General features: G+C 52.8%; 8 protein-coding genes across 8 annotated transcripts; 4 read left to right on the top strand and 4 right to left on the bottom strand.

The window, feature by feature from the left end:
* Window positions 1-428: 428 nt before the first annotated feature.
* Window positions 429-1,514, bottom strand: N7482_002136 (uncharacterized protein; the record flags this gene model as incomplete). Its single annotated transcript, XM_056684261.1, has 3 exons — window positions 429-800; window positions 858-1,040; window positions 1,101-1,514. 3 exons carry the CDS (start codon window positions 1,512-1,514, stop codon window positions 429-431), a joined length of 969 nt encoding a protein of 322 aa, XP_056547867.1.
* A 469-nt stretch (window positions 1,515-1,983) lies between these two features.
* Window positions 1,984-2,238, bottom strand: N7482_002135 (uncharacterized protein; the record flags this gene model as incomplete). Its single annotated transcript, XM_056684260.1, has 1 exon — window positions 1,984-2,238. The coding sequence occupies one exon, from the start codon at window positions 2,236-2,238 to the stop codon at window positions 1,984-1,986; it is 255 nt and encodes an 84-aa protein (XP_056547866.1).
* A 2,188-nt stretch (window positions 2,239-4,426) lies between these two features.
* On the top strand, window positions 4,427-4,645 carry N7482_002134 (uncharacterized protein; the record flags this gene model as incomplete). Its single annotated transcript, XM_056684259.1, has 1 exon — window positions 4,427-4,645. One exon carries the CDS (start codon window positions 4,427-4,429, stop codon window positions 4,643-4,645), a length of 219 nt encoding a protein of 72 aa, XP_056547865.1.
* Window positions 4,646-6,596: 1,951 nt separating this feature from the next.
* N7482_002133 (EthD domain-containing protein) lies at window positions 6,597-7,010 on the bottom strand (the record flags this gene model as incomplete). Its single annotated transcript, XM_056684258.1, has 1 exon — window positions 6,597-7,010. The coding sequence occupies one exon, from the start codon at window positions 7,008-7,010 to the stop codon at window positions 6,597-6,599; it is 414 nt and encodes a 137-aa protein (XP_056547864.1).
* Window positions 7,011-7,816: 806 nt separating this feature from the next.
* N7482_002132 (UbiA family prenyltransferase) lies at window positions 7,817-8,773 on the top strand (the record flags this gene model as incomplete). Its single annotated transcript, XM_056684257.1, has 1 exon — window positions 7,817-8,773. One exon carries the CDS (start codon window positions 7,817-7,819, stop codon window positions 8,771-8,773), a length of 957 nt encoding a protein of 318 aa, XP_056547863.1.
* Window positions 8,774-9,410: 637 nt separating this feature from the next.
* Window positions 9,411-10,640, bottom strand: N7482_002131 (uncharacterized protein; the record flags this gene model as incomplete). The annotated part of the gene is made up of 4 exons (XM_056684256.1): window positions 9,411-9,837; window positions 9,891-10,264; window positions 10,327-10,397; window positions 10,451-10,640. The coding sequence occupies 4 exons, from the start codon at window positions 10,638-10,640 to the stop codon at window positions 9,411-9,413; spliced, it is 1,062 nt and encodes a 353-aa protein (XP_056547862.1).
* Window positions 10,641-11,778: 1,138 nt separating this feature from the next.
* On the top strand, window positions 11,779-13,684 carry N7482_002130 (cytochrome P450; the record flags this gene model as incomplete). The annotated part of the gene is made up of 5 exons (XM_056684255.1): window positions 11,779-12,169; window positions 12,226-12,408; window positions 12,466-13,278; window positions 13,341-13,442; window positions 13,503-13,684. Coding segments are annotated over 5 exons (1,671 nt in total), but the record flags the coding sequence as incomplete, so codon positions are not given.
* Window positions 13,685-14,671: 987 nt separating this feature from the next.
* Window positions 14,672-16,543, top strand: N7482_002129 (fungal specific transcription factor domain-containing protein; the record flags this gene model as incomplete). The annotated part of the gene is made up of 4 exons (XM_056684254.1): window positions 14,672-14,697; window positions 14,776-15,104; window positions 15,154-16,061; window positions 16,121-16,543. 4 exons carry the CDS (start codon window positions 14,672-14,674, stop codon window positions 16,541-16,543), a joined length of 1,686 nt encoding a protein of 561 aa, XP_056547860.1.
* Window positions 16,544-17,257: the final 714 nt, after the last annotated feature.

The following is a 17,257-nucleotide window of genomic DNA, read 5'->3' as shown; positions in this document are numbered from 1 at the left end:
ACGAGAGAGTGTTCTGGTGGGAAATGGAGATGGAAAAAGATCGATCCCATTGGAGAACGAAATAAAAAAAGATGCAAAGGGGTTGTCGGACGTTGGCGGTGAAAGCTTGTAGATGGAAAAAAGACAAGCTGGTACCTTTGACAGACACCAATTTCATCCGGGTTAAAAAAAGATCAGACATAGATGGCAGCATGAACCAGGAAAGATGGGAATCGAACATCCACTCCACAATTCCGTTCGTGCCGTCAATCCACATCGCAATAGATACAGCACCAGCGTGCAAAGCACGAAAGGCAAATAAAAATGAAGCGTAAGGCGGATCAAGAAAAAAGAATTTGCGGAAACCGGGACAGTCTCACATCATCGCCAGGCTTGCATCGCACCCCACCGCTCAGAACGAGTCATCTCTATCGAATATCAGGTATCGCTTAGATGATGTAGCGGCGGCGAAAGTTGTGAGGGAAGGGACCGCTGCTGGGGGCGCTCGGACGCCCGCTGGGCTGTCCGCTGGGACCAGGGAAAGGTAGGATGGAGGCGGAGCCCGAGGGTGAGATGGGCAGCGAGCTAGTGGCGAAGCCCGAGGGAGCGGCGCTGCTCGAGTGAGGGATCGGGAGGCTACCGTTGCCGAAAGGAGGACGACCAGAGATCAGGGTCGCGCTAGGGGTGGGGACCACAGTCTCCGTGATGGTGGGCTCGGAGCCCGCGCCGCTGCCCTCAGTGGCACCGTTGTTGTCCTCACCCTGGCCATCGCTGCCCTGCTGGTAGCTCTGACCGGGGGCAGAGGTCGCGGTGACAGCGCTCTGTGGAAGAGGTTAGTACCAGTAAGTCTGAGGCCGAGGAGGCTGGGAGGTACATACAGCAGTCACGGTCTCAGTCACAGTCACGGTAACCTGGTTGCAGGAGCCAGCACCATTGCCGGCGGCAACAGTGCTAGTGGGAACCTCCACGAGAGTGATGGTCTCAGTAGTGGTCGAGTGCAGGGTAGTGGTCTGCTCATCACTGCCAGCCTGGTTGTGGTTGTTGGCCTCCGGGGCCTCCGTCTATATCACGAGTCAGTTTTGATATTGGCCAATGAGGTCATCTGAGACCGGAGTACGTACAGCAATCACGGTGTGCACGTCAGTAGCGGTGCGGTGAATGGTGGTAGTGACAACGCTGGTGGAGGTGCCGGTGCCCACAGTGTAGGTCAGGGTCAGGTCCCCGGTAGCGCTGGAACCAGCGTCCTCACCAGCACCATGGCTGGGAACACCCGTGCCGAGGGGCGGCGGGTGCGAGAAGGAGGGAATACCCGAAGGGGCAGCGCCCGAGGGCACCGCGCTCGAGGACGAAGGAGTAGCAGAGCTCGAGGGCACGACGGGGGTCGGCCGGATGGTGCGAGTGATGGTGGGCAGTGGAGGGGGAGAGCCGCTGGGGAGGATGCTGCGGACGCGGTGGACACGACGAGCGTGGTGCTCGGCCTCGCCAACAGCGGCCAGGCCAGCGATCAGGGCAATGGTCAACCTGTTGAACAGCATGATTTCAAGTGAGGGTGGTTCTCTGTTTTGAGCTTAAAATGACAGTCAATGCCTGGGGCGGAGAAGCGAATGGGTGGAAGTGAAGACGCGCAAAAGAGCGAAAGAGAGTGGTGGCTGCGAAGTCGATTCGCAGGAAGAAAGTAAGGACAGAAGTTGGTCTCGCAGAGAACCAGAAGAGAGCAAGAAAAAGTGAGCTTGGAAGGAGCTTGAAGAAGAGAAAAGGAAAGAGCGAAGCCAAGGCAGCAGGCCCAGCTAATTAAGGCCCGCTAATGGAGATTACTGGGAGATTGCCCTAATCTACCGGCATATGAGAATTATACTTATTTTATTATTTAATGATCATGAACGAGCTAGTTCGCACAGCGGCATGGTTTTGGTATTACCGGGAGAGGCCGAGTGTAGTTCTACGGAAATGGGATATGCGCTGTCTCGAAGTACCGAATCAGTGGCATCGAGACGGCCGGGACAATCACACTCGCACACGCCTACTTGCCAGGCCCAAGCTGTTGGTCGGCTTTCCCCCACCGGCCCCCCACTGGCTCAGGCACCGCCTTCTAACTGGCCCCTTCCTTCCGCCGCCACCCTCGCCAATCAACCGCACCACCCGAGCCAGGCCTTTAATCTCAGGGTCGCTCGGAAGGGCCATGCTGAACGAATTGCGGCTCGAATTGCTGCCGGATGGCTCCATCGGCCACGGGCTGGTGGCGCTCGCCAGCTTGGCCATCTCGGTGACAGCTCCAGCGAAAGAATTTTCCGGCCGGCGAGACACAGTGATGTAACACTGCAGGATCAAACAGAATCAGAGCTGAGAGGGCGGCAGACTGCCTGACTGTCTGACGATCTGGCCAGCCAACTCCGAAAGGCCCTACGACGTCTCTCCGGAGGACATACCGATCAGGCTGTTGTTGCTTTCCATCTCCACCACCACTAATACCACCAACACCACTACTCCGTACTCCGGAGGCGCATGCTCGGCCAGTGTCTCCGAGTGGATCACGCCAAAACAGCCTGGACCATCCTTTCAGCTCTTGCAGCCAGCCGGCCAGCGCACCGTCCCCCCGATCGCCCGGCCGTCGCCGCCACCGTTTCAGAGTTTCAGGCCAACTGCCTCCCTCTGGTGTATGATTCCTTGCTGAACCACCGTCTCATCACCCCGCCATCCTAATTGGGTAACCTAAAAATCCTTCGCGGTATTGAACGGTATCGCACTAGCCAAGCTACAGTTTCACATAAACTGCCCCACGCCACTGGCTGTATACCCTCCATCTCAGCTCCATTCCCCCTCCCACGTCCCAGGGTACGCCGGCCTCGATAGATTGCTTTTGCCGCGCCGTTATATGACGATAGGCACCGCGATAGCCCAGCTAGGACTTTGCACATTCCGCTCGTTGTTCGCTGGGATTCTGGACTCATGCTGGGCCAGGGGTAGATGAACGCTCCCAAGTTTCACAGAGTCGATCGCCCTACTACCGCCCGTCTTGCCTCGCCCGCGCTCGGCCCGGGGGTGACGGTCACATCGGCGCACCATCACATCACTCCCGTTACCAACAGCGGAGCCTGGATGGTACTGGCGGAGCAGGGTCCTTGTCGGGCATGTTGGCAGCGTGATTAGTATCGTACTGGCCGGCTGTCGGTGTGGTGTTGTCCAGCCGGCCCACTCATTTAACTTGGTACTTTCGCCGCGTCGACCCAGCTCAACGACTTGTCTCGTCCGATTGAGGATATCCGATCATGACAGAAAACGTACGGGATAACTGGTGGCTTTAGTCATGGACCAATTCCGTCATAACAGCACGCGAACTTCGATTTGCTTCTGTCTTTCAGTCTAAGAGGGTCCAGCCGTGCCCACGGAGAAGCTTTCCAACTTGAAACACCAGACTTCTCACCATCGCCCGCCAGGGGCACGATCCCGTCCCTGAACCTCCTACACCACCCCGCTGGTCTGAAAACCTCTTCGCTCCCTCCGAATGTCTAGAAGGAAGACCCTGATGGCCATGTTTGGGCCGTTCGGCCGAATTGGGGACTGTCGCGACGACTTGCATGAACTAGGCTGCCAGGGTTCGCTGTAGGGAGCGTTCGCGGGGATTGTTCTGAGACCACTGCTTGGAATTCTAGCGTAAAAGACCCCCGCTTCACTGGCTCCTGAATCCTGAATCCGGAACCCTGGAAGGGTTTCTCATTCGCGACCCGTCCTTCGGTCGAGGGCGGTCGCTTCACTAAACAGGATGCCTGCTAAACTGCTCGGGATGTGATGGCCTGTAGGAGCGTTCCGCTATGGCATGGACGTGATTGCCCTGAGCGATGACCATTATAGCATCATCGGCCTGGATTTGGGTCCGGCAAGATTGTTCGCTGACTTTGCAGTAATGATTTGGAATTTGCAGTTTGTTTTGGTGAACTTGTGAGACTACTGACCCAAGACAGGTTCATATTTCTTGCAAACAGCAGATTCTTCGACGAGTTAGCCCCCGGGGAGCTGAGCGATATCATCCAGAGTAAATCAATATGAGGAGTTACTTTCTTTATTGTCTAGTTTGTTTTCCAACTCTGAACGCACACAAGCATTTTCTTAATCCGGGTCATAGTAATGTTCATCCTACTGCAGCAGTGTAAGGTATTCGGCAGACCCACGGCCGCCATTGTCATCACTGCCCTCAATATCGTACCAGATTGTATTTTGGCTAGAGAAGACCTCCATGTCTGAAGCCTTTCCCGTTTTATCCCTCCATATTATCCGGGAAGCCACCGTCGCGACCTATGTTCATCTAATCAGCAAGCCACGGGCCGAAACAAGGGTTACTCTGTGCCAATGCCTTTTTAGAGGCCTATGCACCATACAGGCCTTCGTTATTGCCAACAACCGAGAGTTCCTCACAGCATCGATCAAGCACTGTTGTCATGGGTAGCTCAGAATGGACACGAGGCGGAATCCGCAGCTACTATTCGGCGCTGATGTATATATCAAGGATGACTCGGGCCAAGCACCACTGTCAGAGGCCGCTCAGAATGGGCATGATTCTGTGGTTCAACTTGCGGCAATTTGGAGGCATCAGCGCACCACTAACTCGAATCGGCTGAAAGCAAACCTCTACACCCTTGATGACGGAGGCGCTCTGCGAGCACTGGTCTGAAAATGGGTATTTATCTAGATTAAATGGCCGTTTTCCCCGGAGATGAGTCTCAGATTTTGATTATAACCTACATCATCAGAAGGTTCTCTTGCTGTGAAAGTTCGCTCCCAAAAGACTCCTAGGCAAAGATTCAAGAGGCCTTAGGACCTGCGAGGTACATGATTAGAAGAGAGCTCCCAATATGAAGTTCAGGGAGTGCTAGGTCTTAGTTTAGCCTTGATCCACGCAAAGCTAGTGCTTCCCACAATCATCACTGCTCATCAACTGTGCAGCTCCGTTGACAAGTACTAGTCCAGTTCCTTCTGCGCCTGCACTCTGCCCTAACAGCCATCTCGCCCCCGGCCACAATATTTCCGACGACGTAACTATTGGCGGCTGCGGCTGCCGAGCCTACATCTCGTGAACAAAGTGTCCCTTAAGCTTCGAAGTGCGGGCAACAGGGGTTCTGTTGATTCCATCCGTACATACCTGTCTGAATGCGGCTTGTTGTAAATCCCATACTTGACCGTATTAGGGCTGTTGCCAGGCTAGGAGCAGCGAGAACAGCAGCACTAGGAGTGCGCACAAATGCACAGGTGGCTAAAGTCTGGGTTTGAGCGCCCTAACTAGCGCCACCTATCAAGATTTAGTGCCGGTATTTAGAGCCCTCTCGATGCATTTGCGTACCTATACCACTCTGAGCCGAGAGGCCTAAGCATTTCTCAAGGGCAAGCCCGCTCTACGCTACGGCAATCTTCCCACTCTCCAATACTGCTTGTAATATTCCAGTGCCTCCAGGGACAACATCCCCGGGAGAAAAATTTCGGAATTGCATCAATGAAGTGGTTGATTCTGAAATAGCAACCGAGTGAAGCCACGGTGTGTACAGTGACAAAAAATAACAAGAAGAGAGAAGAATGAAGTTAAGAGTTGATGGAGTGATGCTAAGACGCAAGCGGTTCTTGATTCTAGCCTAAACCCCAATCAAGCACAGGAATGCCGTGTGGAATACTCCATAGTAGAACTTGACCGCAAGCTTGCCTTTCTTATTTTTTAACTGCCCACCAGTATAGCCTCTTCTTACGCACAACAGACGGAGACAGACTGTGGGTGCATCGTGTTGCGTCGGGCCCGTAGGATCCAGGAGTGGGAGCATACTGAGAGGTAGGGTTGCATGGCTCGTGTTCATGCTGAGAGGTATAAATGTGATCTAGGCTTTGACTCATCCCCGCTAATAATTTATACCTAAAACCCTTGTAAAACCTGTATCAGTGTATTGGTAGTGCCAGCTTTTGCCAGATGCTGGTGCCGAATAGGTAAATCGAAAGACATGTGCGCCTACTCGGGTTAGCTCTCTCCAGCACAGGTTTCCGTTGAAAGTTGACAGAGTATAGATAAAAGAGTTCAAGTCATATGGAGATCTGGCAAAAGAGGGTAGATAAATGCAGTAATTAGCGAGGAACAGAGAGCGAGTGGGATGGAAGTGAGTGGAGGAGAGATCATGCCAAATCCTTACGATTCCCGTAGGTTGGACTTGGAGATGTTTCTGGAGAACTTAGAGGTCTATTTAATTTTGGATATCGCTGCATCATTGCACGCGCATGCGCTGGCTTCCACGGGCCTGGAGTGAGACATGCGGAGGTTACATGCCTCGTGTTTTGAAGTTTGCGAGGGACCTTGCTTCACGCCGGGGGCGGAGTATACAGCTGTGTAACAATTGGGGCTGAATCGTGTTTCGACATGTCACTACGTCAAAAGCCAAAATACGGAGGGAGCAGTAAGCTCATTAATGGGGCTAAAATCAGGCCCACCATATCCCCTGGCGCCGATGAATATTGGCCGGTGATGTACAGGAATTTAGTGAGGTGCGTGCAAGCAACGTATGATTTCCATTATTCATCTTTGGGTGATTCTCTTCACGACAATTCATGGGTATTCTATTAATCCTCAGTCCTCAGTCCTCGGTCTCCTTTTATTTGGAGGTCTCGATGACATCCCCGAGCATGACAATTCCGAGCTTCGACTTGTCTAGGAACTTCTCCTCGTCGGCAGCAATCTGAGCGGCGGCGTCGGGAGCATAGACCTTGGCACCGAAGGCCTGGAAAGCAGCCTGGTCGGCGAAGGTGAGCTCGGCGTAGGCGTCGAATTCAAAGTCAGACTGCTGGCCGACAATCACAGTGGCCGGGGTAAGAGCATTGCGCTCGCTGGTTCCCTCCGCGGCAACCTCGACGGGGTTGCGCAGGACATAGCTGCGCTTGTGGGAGATGGGGAAGTCATCGCCCGAGATGCGCTTGACGAGGTCGACGTGAGCCTCATAGTGCGTCTTGAAGTCCTCGAGAGAGAGGCCGTGCTTGCGGTAGGCGTAGATAAAGACCTTGACAGACATTTTGGTGGTTGGGATTGAACAAAGGTAGCTTGCTCGAGGAATGAGGTAAGGTAATCAAGATGGAATTGACGGAGGATGTTTGGAAGCAGATTGTCGTTGAGTTTTAGCTTGTGGCACAATGGAATGGGTAGGCAGATGGAATAAATAGGAGAGCTGAGGTTGTACACAAAGCCGGGCCCTGGCGATGGCTCACAAAGCAGAATGGGGGCCAAAGCGAGGCGGTGCGGGGGCCAAAAAAGCCTAAGGCTCCTTCGGCGGGTGGGGCGTCGGTCCGCAGCCCACTTTCACTACCACGTACTGATTGACGGACGGACTGCCGGAATGACTGTACGGAGTATGCGCCGGCTGTGCATACTGACTCAGAAGCATTCTTCATTTTGCTTTGCTTGGCCCCCGATCTATTTTGGGGGCCGCTGCTTATACCAACCTGGAATGCCAACAGGCCATACGCTCAAAACATTACTTTCAATACTCAGGGCGATACTGGTTTGAACTATGAAAAATTACCCGGCTGGCATTGCGCCAACTTCTCAACATCGTTCTCCCCAATCCCCGGCCCCAGGCCCCAACTGTCCCTGTTGGTATCATCCACTCATGGGATGAAGCCGGGGGGAATTGACCGAGTCGTGCCAGCCTGTCGGAGTTTTGTGCTTTCTGGGAGATAGGCTGAAAGATGACGCCGCAGCCTAACAGGTGTCTCGTGGGTCCATCCTCGCCATCAGCGAGCTATTTAGGCAGACACCTCGGTCTATTGAACCTCATAGACCTTTTCCCTATCATCGAGTTCTCTTTTTATCTTTTCAAGGATGTCTGGGAAGTCGGCAAAGGGCGTTGTCATTCAGTCTCTGCACAATTTGCTAGGCTGGCGTCCAAAACCAGGTGCCTCCTTATGGCTCCACGAGTGGATTCGATATCAAGCCTATACACTTTGGCTCTTCTGCTTCAGTGATCTGAAGACCATGGTCTTTCCCAGTATTGCCTTTGCATTCTTCCACTCGGGTCAACTTGAGTGGACTACGTTTCTCTACCGTCTACCTTGGATGTTTGCCTATACCTGGTTCAACCTTCTCGGATTCACAGTCAACAATCAGCGACATCCCGGCTCAGTAGCTGAAGACAAGCTGAACAAGCCATGGCGACCTATTGCCGCCGGCCGTCTGACTCCGGTCCAAGCTCACATGTTGGGTCTTGTATCTATCCCAGTGGCCTTATCGGTGAGCGTCTTGGTCGGGGGTGGCGTGGTCCAGAGTGCGCTCCTAGCGATCTTCGGCACCATCTACAATGACTTTGGGGGCGGTGATGGCCACTGGCTCATTCGGAACCTGCTCAATGCGGCTGGATTTACATCATTTGCCTCGGGTACTCTTGAGGTTGCCTTGCAATCACCTCTCCCACAATCGATGACCCCCTGGATCTTGTTGATTGCTCATGTCGTCGGTACCAGTGTCCACGTGCAGGACATGTATGACCAAGCCGGGGATGCTGCCGCGGGTCGACGGACCCTGCCATTGGTGATTGGCGACGGAATGGCGCGATGGAACATCGCGGTTGTCGTGACTGCCTGGAGCGTCCTATGTCCTCTGTATTGGGCGTCCAACACACTTGGATACGTGGGGCCGCTGGGGCTGGGGATATGGGTTAGCTTGCGCTCGCTAACCAAGCGTACGGTGGAGGAGGACCGAACGACCTTTCGGATCTACAACGCATGGCTTGTGGCGCTGTATGCCCTGCCAATGGCCCATCGATACATTGTCTCTGTATGAATGCTCTCTTTGAATCAGTCTATTAGCGACCCGTAGATCAACATCCTGTTTTAGCACGAACAATCGCATTCTTCATCCTTTGATCCTTCAGTCAGAACTGAATTTAGCTTCACGACGATCACTGCGGCACGCAAAAGCGCGCTAAAAATAAAAACATTGATAAATCAGGTCACTATCTATACCCACCAAATTTGATTGGCCAGACAAAAGCCACAGAGCCAAAATCTGACCTGCGCTCCAGACTAGTGCCGGTTAGGGGTTGGGGCTTACCTGGGGGCTATTGGGGGCCGCTGGTTCGATGGCGGCATGCACCTCAGCCCTGGCGCTATTGGGTCGCTCTCACTGCTGATGGTGTCACAGCATATTCCTAGCCAGGAAGTCCGCATCCGGTTCCGGTTACATTGGCGCACCCTGCTGTACATCTCGCAGGAATCTCGTGAAGATAACCTCGCGTGCACACATCTACCCCGCGCAGGATTCAGGCTCTGAGTGATAAATAGATACAGACAAAACGTTGGAGTTGGATTTAATGGTGGAGAATCAAGGGTATTTGGTCATTTAGAAAGCTATCAACAAGAAAAGGCAGAAAGAAAGAAAATAGTTGCCGTATTTTCCGCGTACTACGTTCCATATTCGCTTACACCCGGCTCCCTCTGTCTGACTGCACCTCAAACTCCCGCCACACGGCGATCTCACCGTCCCCGACATTGGCCGGAGATATGGGCAGGACCTTGTTCTTGATCTCAGCGTACTGGGTTTTTTGGGTTTTCTCCCAATTTGACCCAAGAGCCATTTCGGTGCTCGCTTGGCTATCGCTCCCATGCCGAGCGTGCTTGGGGTATGAATTATAGGAGGTCTGGTTGGCCTGGTAGATATAGCGCTTGTCGAACCGCCGACGGCGCTCGGGGAAGACCACTGGGCCAAGCATTGGCACACAGGCGACGATAATACCGACGGCCATTTCAGCTACGGTCAGAATCGAACTATCCGCAGTGCAATACGTAAAGTCCAGCAGGGGGCAGCGCTTGACTTGGACGATGCGAGCAAGATTAATGGCGGCGATCCTAAGTCAACGTAAGAAAAATGGGGAAATAGGCAAGGTGGAGGTACTGCCTACATCAGACTCAGAGTGAAGGTGGCCATGACAGCGGCCTTCTTCTGTGTGCTCATATGTAGGCCCCAGATGACCGGCAGGGGGAGCACCACAATCCCTATATCAAGGGCCATGTTGAAAGCCGCAGCGGCTAGCATGGCAGTTGCCTCATCACCACATTTCCCATGGATCGACTTGTCCCAGTTGGATGCGATTGGGCGACACAAAGTCAGCGTTGTCGTGATACTGCCAATGAAAAACAGGCAGACGATGGTCATAGCCCCATAAGCAAAATAACGAAAGATCTTGGTGGTGAAGGCCTGGACGTAGAAAGCCAAAATAGATAGTCGAAAACCGGCAATGGAGATCGCCCACATGAACTGCGATGAGAAGAACGCCTTCACATTCCCAGTTAGTTACCTTAAAGCGACTCGTCTTTGGGGGGTTTTGGCAAGCACACCTTCAACCCGATAGTCAACGTTGGCAGCGGCACCACAGTAATATGGTATCCAATTCCCCCGGCGATGGTCGCTGTTCACTGTTAGCCTTGCGGTTGACTTGTTATTACATCGCATGGCTCTCACCGATGAGGAGATCAACGCTGTATGCGATAAGCATAACCAGCGAGATCACACAGAGAATGTCGTGCACTTTGAGCGAGCGATGAACGACCTTGATGGAATAGAAGCGAAGACCGATGGCAACGATTGCCAACAGGTTCAACACTACAAAACATGAGACCACGGTGATCTGCTTTGGTATGAGGGCAGCCATGATGAGTAACGATCGATGTGATGGCTTGGATTCTGGTCAGTCAGACTCAAGAGCAAGATGCGTCCACGTTTTAGATAAAATATTCAGCTGCAAGGCATTTGACCAAGCGGATGGCATGCTGGCCCCCAAGGCCTCCCGATGTACCCCTCTATGAGCATGGATCATGCAGCTGTGACCTCCCGTGGTTGGCAAGCATGCAAGACTCCACCCCAAGAGGGCAACCCAGCCGACTTGCAGATGTTTTAGCCCCCAACGGAAATAGGTCAGAAGGTTTTGAGTAACTCTTCAGCTGCCGGCGAGACTGATGTCACTCTCCACAAGGCAGGGAACTGTCTGACGCCAATTAGAAAGCGGGGAAAACGCCATCACGGGCCGATGGGGCGGGACACCATGACTGTGCGTCGCACCCTGGGCCAAGTATACTTGGACTTTCGGCTAAGGCGATCTTCTTGGCACATGTGGCCCCTGCTGTATTCTGCAGACTCGGCGAGCAGGTTTGTTGGCCCCCATAAGCAACCGCTCTGCCCCCTTCGTCCGCGCGTTAGGCTAATTTGAGATTAGTCCCGCCGATCTGCAGTCTGATGTGTCAAATAGGGCAGTGTGGGAGAGTCCCCTTGCAACCCCATGACACCCACTATGAATAGATCCAAGCAACCCCGACCGTGGCTGCTTGAGTTTAATCGCCGTGCCTGTCCTTGCATTCGAAGATTCAGGGCTTCGTGGGGGCCAGCGGGGCCAGCGGGGCCGCGCATTCTAGGGCCGCCCGCCTGGGGCCGCTCTCAACGCTAATGATCCACCGATCGTATGGAGCTGGCCTGTGCCTTTCAAAGGCTCAATAGGGTGCTGATAATGGGCCAGGAGAAAGGTATGACATGCCACAGTATTGTCTAGTATTCATACAGACCCATACGGCCCCCGGAAGAACGCCCAACAATCACCATCTCGTAGCACCAATCACTATGCCATTGTTCTGCACCTGACTGCACAAGGTTTCGAAAATTCCCCTTGAGACAAGCTGAATAGAAGACGATAACCGAGGTGTTCTTCAGGACTTAACTCGCATGAATTTCCACTTCCCTCCAACCCTAATCATCTACTCCCTCTCTCCACTTCTTATGGCAACCGTCCCTGCCACATTATGACTTGGGAACAAAATCTGGCAGCGACAGCGCTGGGTGTCCTCGCTCACCTGGGGGTCTTCATTAGAGGAGAATGGCATCTCCGTGCCCCCAGTGTAGTTACCTGCCATGTGGCTGTCCTAGTCACAGGCATCTCTTTGCATATCCATAAAAGCTCCGAAGCGGCAAGTTCCATAACGGCATGGTGGCTGCAATGTTTCTTATATTACTTGTTTGGCATGTTCACTAGCATCACCATATACCGTCTGCTCTTCCACCGAATTCGTCATTTTCCTGGCCCGCGGGCTGCAGCAGCAAGTAAACTGTGGAGTGTTTACCAGTGTCGGGATTCACGCAACCACTTGCTGCTCGATGGATTGCACAAGAAATATGGTAACTTTGTGCGGACAGGTATATGAAAGAACCTAATCTCCAAATAGTGAATGTCAAGTTAATACGAAAATCAGGCCCCGCTGAGATCACCATTTTCCACCCCAAAGCTTGGGAGGCCATGGATGGAGCCGGTAATGCCAACGTCCGGTCCGATTGGTATGACATTGTGCATCCACGAATTTCGCCTATCTTTTCTCGTAAGGAGGAAGACCACCTCGAGAGACGCAAAGTGTGGAGTCGAGCATTATCAACTAAATGTATGGTTTTTCGTGTGATGTATGCCCTTCCAACGCCTGGCTAATTCCTCACGGCAGCAATTCGAGAGTACCTGCCACGCATCCTCCAGCAGATCGGGACATTAGAATCAATCATCGACAACGTGGACAGCCAGCCTGTGGTGCCGAACGACATCATGCAGTGGTTTGCCTTTGACTCAATGGGCGAGTTTGCTTTCAATGAAAACTTTGGTATGATGAAGACCAAGACCTGGCACCGCGCGATCATGCAGCAGCGCTCGGCACTCGCGATCCTTGGCTCGCTCAATCATACGGTGTGGGCGATTCGGTTGGCGTTTGCGTTCTTGGCTCGCTTCTGGCGGGTCAAGGACTGGATGGGAATGATCTCGTTCTGCGACCAGTGCATGGAACGAAGACTCAAGACCGAGGCTACCCAGCCCGACATTGCAGCTCATTTCATCAAAGAGTACCACGCAGGAAAAAATGATCGGAACCGGGCGAGCAAGAAGCAACTGCTCAGTGGAAACACGGTTTCCGTGATTGTGGGTGGAAGGTATGGACTTTCGAGCTTTGTGCTTATTCGATCCTCATGCTCACTTCTTATCAGCGACACGACTGGCCCTAGTCTCATCCTGTTGTGGTATTTCATGGCTTTGTATCCCGAGCATGCCGAGCGCGTATACCAGGAGGTGAAGGACATTGATCCTTCCGACATCAGTACACTAGCCTTATTACCGATTTTGAATGGCTTCATCAATGAAACAATGCGACTTATCCCGGCCGCTCTCACCATGGGCACGCGCGTCACTCCTCCAGAAGGGATGACAATAGATGGGACCTACATTCCTGGCGGGATCAAGCTCGCCGCGCCCAAGTACACAATTTTCCGCAGTAAGCCACCATTCCATGCTTGTGTTTGTTCCTCGGAAATAATGTATTAACTCGTGTGGAAGTGGAGAGCGCGTTTGAAGATCCACTGTCCTTCGTCCCGGAACGCTGGTATAGCCGACCAGAAATGGTGCGCGATAAGAGCGCTTTTGCCCCCTTCGGTGTTGGTATGTTCCCCTCCTCTACGTCAACATCTCATCGGCTTGAATTAACTTATCTATCATCAGGTCGCCGTGTTTGTGTTGGCAAGAATCTAGCCCTTACCCAAATCCGCCTGGTGGCGACGATATTGCTCTCTCGCTATCGGGTCCGCTTTGCGCCTGGTGAAACTGGCGAAGCTGTGGAGCGCGACATGCGAGACCAACTCACTGCACAGCCTGGTCGGTATGAAGTGGTATTCGAGCCTCGAGGTACAGAGGTTTCATTATGAGGACCAATTTGCTTTATTTAGCTTAGCGAAAACCATTCCATTGGCTCGGATTAGTTGTCTGGAGCAGGGGAGTTCTTTCGTCATATATGGTTAATTTGTGAATAGTACTTCGATTTCAAACTAGGCTTGGAGATACATTGTGAGTAGTGAAAAATCCAAAAAAAATCAAATAGCATCTCAATCAGCGGAAAAATTACCTCGATGCATGTGATGTGGTCATCAGATCTCTATAACTACTGTAACTATGGGGTGGATATGGACATGCCGCCGGACAAATGCTCGGCAGGAATTTCCACTGATTATAGACGCTGAAGTACATACCATTCTTCATGGTATCATCCTTGCTTCTGCGGTAGCCTTCGTCCAAGTCTGGCTCTCTTGCAGTCCCCTGAACCCCTAGAAGCAAAACAGAATGCAGGGTGTTGAGCGATCGAGAGGGGAAACAAGGAAGGTCGGCCAGGGGGAAGAGGGGGGAAAACAGGCGCTGGTGGCACATATGGACAAGGGGGTATATGGAGCCAACGGCCATATATGATCTTGACACGAGGGCATCGCCATCTTCAATAGGAGTGGTGTTTCGACAAACCCTAAAATATTAGGGTTGAAGGCAAGAGTAGGAAGCTGCCATTCATTTTGTGATCTTCAAAATTTAGGTTTGAATGCATAGTTGTTCTCACCCAGAGGTGCATCGTGTATCCCCGGCAGCGGTTACACGCGGAGAATAAAGCGCCCCGTCGGCCGGCCCCCCACACTTGCCCCGGACTCCGACAAACCAGGATCTGATCATTGACTAATATAGTCTCAGGTGATGCGCTTCAAACAATGCAGAAGCGGGTCTGCGAGCATTCTAACTTTTTTTTCTGAGGTCACTCAGATGCACCCAAAACCCCCAATCAAAATGCCAGCATAGCACCAGGTTCGCAAAGTCAAGTTCTCCCCATTCTACAAACCCCACAAAGCAACCGAATGGATTTGCGGAAGAGATCATCAAGGTAAGCTGGTGTTCTCAGATATGCTTCCACTCCTGCCTTTCGTTCCTTGCCGTTCCGCTAATTTTGAATTTCATACAGTGCCGCCTCCACTCCCGATAAGGTGTTCCTGGAAGCATGCGACATCTACTTCCGTCACTGTCACAATAAACCGTACGGCTTTTTCAACGCCGAGCTCTTTCAGCAACAAGCAGCAAAGAATCAAGTGCCTCTGCACCTGCGCCTGGCTTTGATTGCTACCGCGACGCGCTACTCGTCTCGTTCGCAATGGAGGGAAAGGAAACAGAGCACTATCGATAGTTACGCGCGATGTTCTTGGGAGTTGATTGTGACGTCTCCGAATGGATTTGATGACGACGACGTGACGGTTATCCAGGCACTCGCCCTTTTGGCCGTTATCGATGCCACTGGTGAGTTCATCAGCCATTTGAGTCGGTGTGTTTGCTGAACCCCGGATAGCTGGTCGGCGACGAGGCGCCTGGGTGAAGATCGGAATGGCGGTACGGATCAGCCAAGATCTACAATTGATGCTGGAGCCTGGTTCGGGTTTCTCCAACATGGAACGTGACGAACGAAGGCATCTTTTCTGGTCATTATACCTCCTAGATCGCTTCGTGGGCTGCTCCTTTCAACGACCGCCCGCCATCCAGGACTCGGATTGTCGCCTTAATCTACCCACGCCTCATTATTCGAGGAACCTGGTGCCATACACGACATTGAAGGGACTCTTAGATGAGCGGAATCGAGACCTGTCGATGCGGCCGGGAATGTTCGGCATTAGTATCGCGTTGGCGTCTGTGCTCGGGCGGACGATCAAGTGCATGATGAACGAGGCAGATAAGATCGAGGCACCATGGCATCTCGAATCAGCATACCGTGCCATCTGCACCGATCTAGAGTTTTTGAAAGAGCTCGCCGTCAGTAATAGTCCCGTCCTGGCTGCACCGGGGCAAGCTCGTCCTCCACATGAGATGCAAGACCGCGATCGCGAGCAGATTGCGCACATGGTGCTTTCCCATACATTATACCACCTTTCCCATTGCATTCTCAGCCATCCGTATCTTCTCGGTCTAAAGATGCAATCTCTCTCCCGCTCCGACATGCCTCCCACCTGGTTGGAAGACACTCGCGCCACATGCTTGATGCATGCCGGCTCCGTGATCACCGTGCTTGTTGAGGCGAAGGCAGCGGGATACATGCCCGTCCCCTCGGTATACAGCTACTGCATCCTCGTGGCCAGTACTATACATGCACTGTATCTTCACAGTGACGACATGGCTGTCGGCCAAAGCTCGGCGGAGTATCTAAAAACATCGCTAGAATACCTGGGCGAAGTCTCGGAACTGTGGACATATGCGCAGACGATGGTGAATCAACCTTCCCGGCCACTTTGTTTTGAAAGCAACCATGCTAATTACGGAAACAGGCCAGCGCACTGAGGTCCTTCGCCGTCCAATGCGGGCGATACAGCGATTTACTCCTCCGGGACGAGCCCCTCGTGGACGAACTCACCACCACCGAATCTGCCGTCCTCTGCTCAGTAATCGACTACTGGGCCATGATGGACCCGCACAATCCCGTGTTTGACGTTGCACAGCCCAGGACTGACGGCCCGCTCGATCTGCTGGATGTTGGTCCCGGCTACTTGACGCCACCAACGCCTGGTGCGGTGGGGGCCATCCCGCTGGAGGCGGCGATGTCTCACTCTCCAGGGCACAAGACCAGTGATCTAGTCGATCCAGATATTCTGATTCACTATCCTGTATCGATCATGTCGCCCATGGCTTCTGAAGAGGGGGGTTCGCCAGCGTGGGATTGGGATTCTGAGCTGAATGCCATGATCGACTGAATACGATGGAGTTGGGCCCGGGGAGCGCAGCATTTCACCTGCATTTTGTGCGATTCAGGGAGTTGCAAAGCCTATATTGTGTAATTGATCTGGTTCCTTGAGAATGTATTCATTGACACAAGGTCGCCGCTACAGGCATCTGTTGACGGAATTGAAAGATCTGGCCAAGCCAAAGTAAGCTGCAGGAAGAGACCAATCTTGCTATTGGAGGTCAAATAGCATCACCTTGAGTAGGAGATGGTCTACTTCAACGAATCAGGGGTTCTGGTCCGTAATGGATCAGGGCACCCGAGCAACCTGGGAGTCCACCTTTCAGTTTTGAATGGTCTCTTTGGACCCGTCACCAGATCGCTGCCGTCCCATCTGCTTTTTTGGTGACCCTCAAAGCGTCCACCAGGCTGGTTCCTGTTTTCCGCCTCTCGGCTCGTTTGGTTCATTTGATTTCGAGGTACCTGTTGGAATGTCTCGTGATGAACCGAGCGCGCAATGTTCGGCTCTGTGGCTTGTGTGAGCACCGCTAGCCCTTTTTGGAACCCCCCTCTTTAGGCGCAATGTATTCAGGATTGACTAACCTTGCACTTCACCTCATCCCCTCGGCTGCTTTTGCTGATAGGTGGCATTTTGGAATGGAGAGCCTGTGTTGGTTCGATCCAGTGTTTCTCGGCAAGATGCACGACGAATCAAGTGGGCAGAGAGGCGGCCGGAATGGGGACA

This window comes from Penicillium canariense, assembly GCF_028826845.1.
Source record: "Penicillium canariense strain IBT 26290 chromosome Unknown utg000001l_segment0_segment0, whole genome shotgun sequence".
In the NCBI taxonomy this organism is placed as follows: Eukaryota; Fungi; Ascomycota; class Eurotiomycetes; order Eurotiales; family Aspergillaceae; genus Penicillium; species Penicillium canariense.
The sequence above is the reverse complement of the archived record's forward strand: the minus strand, read 5'-3'. Positions and strand labels throughout refer to the sequence as shown.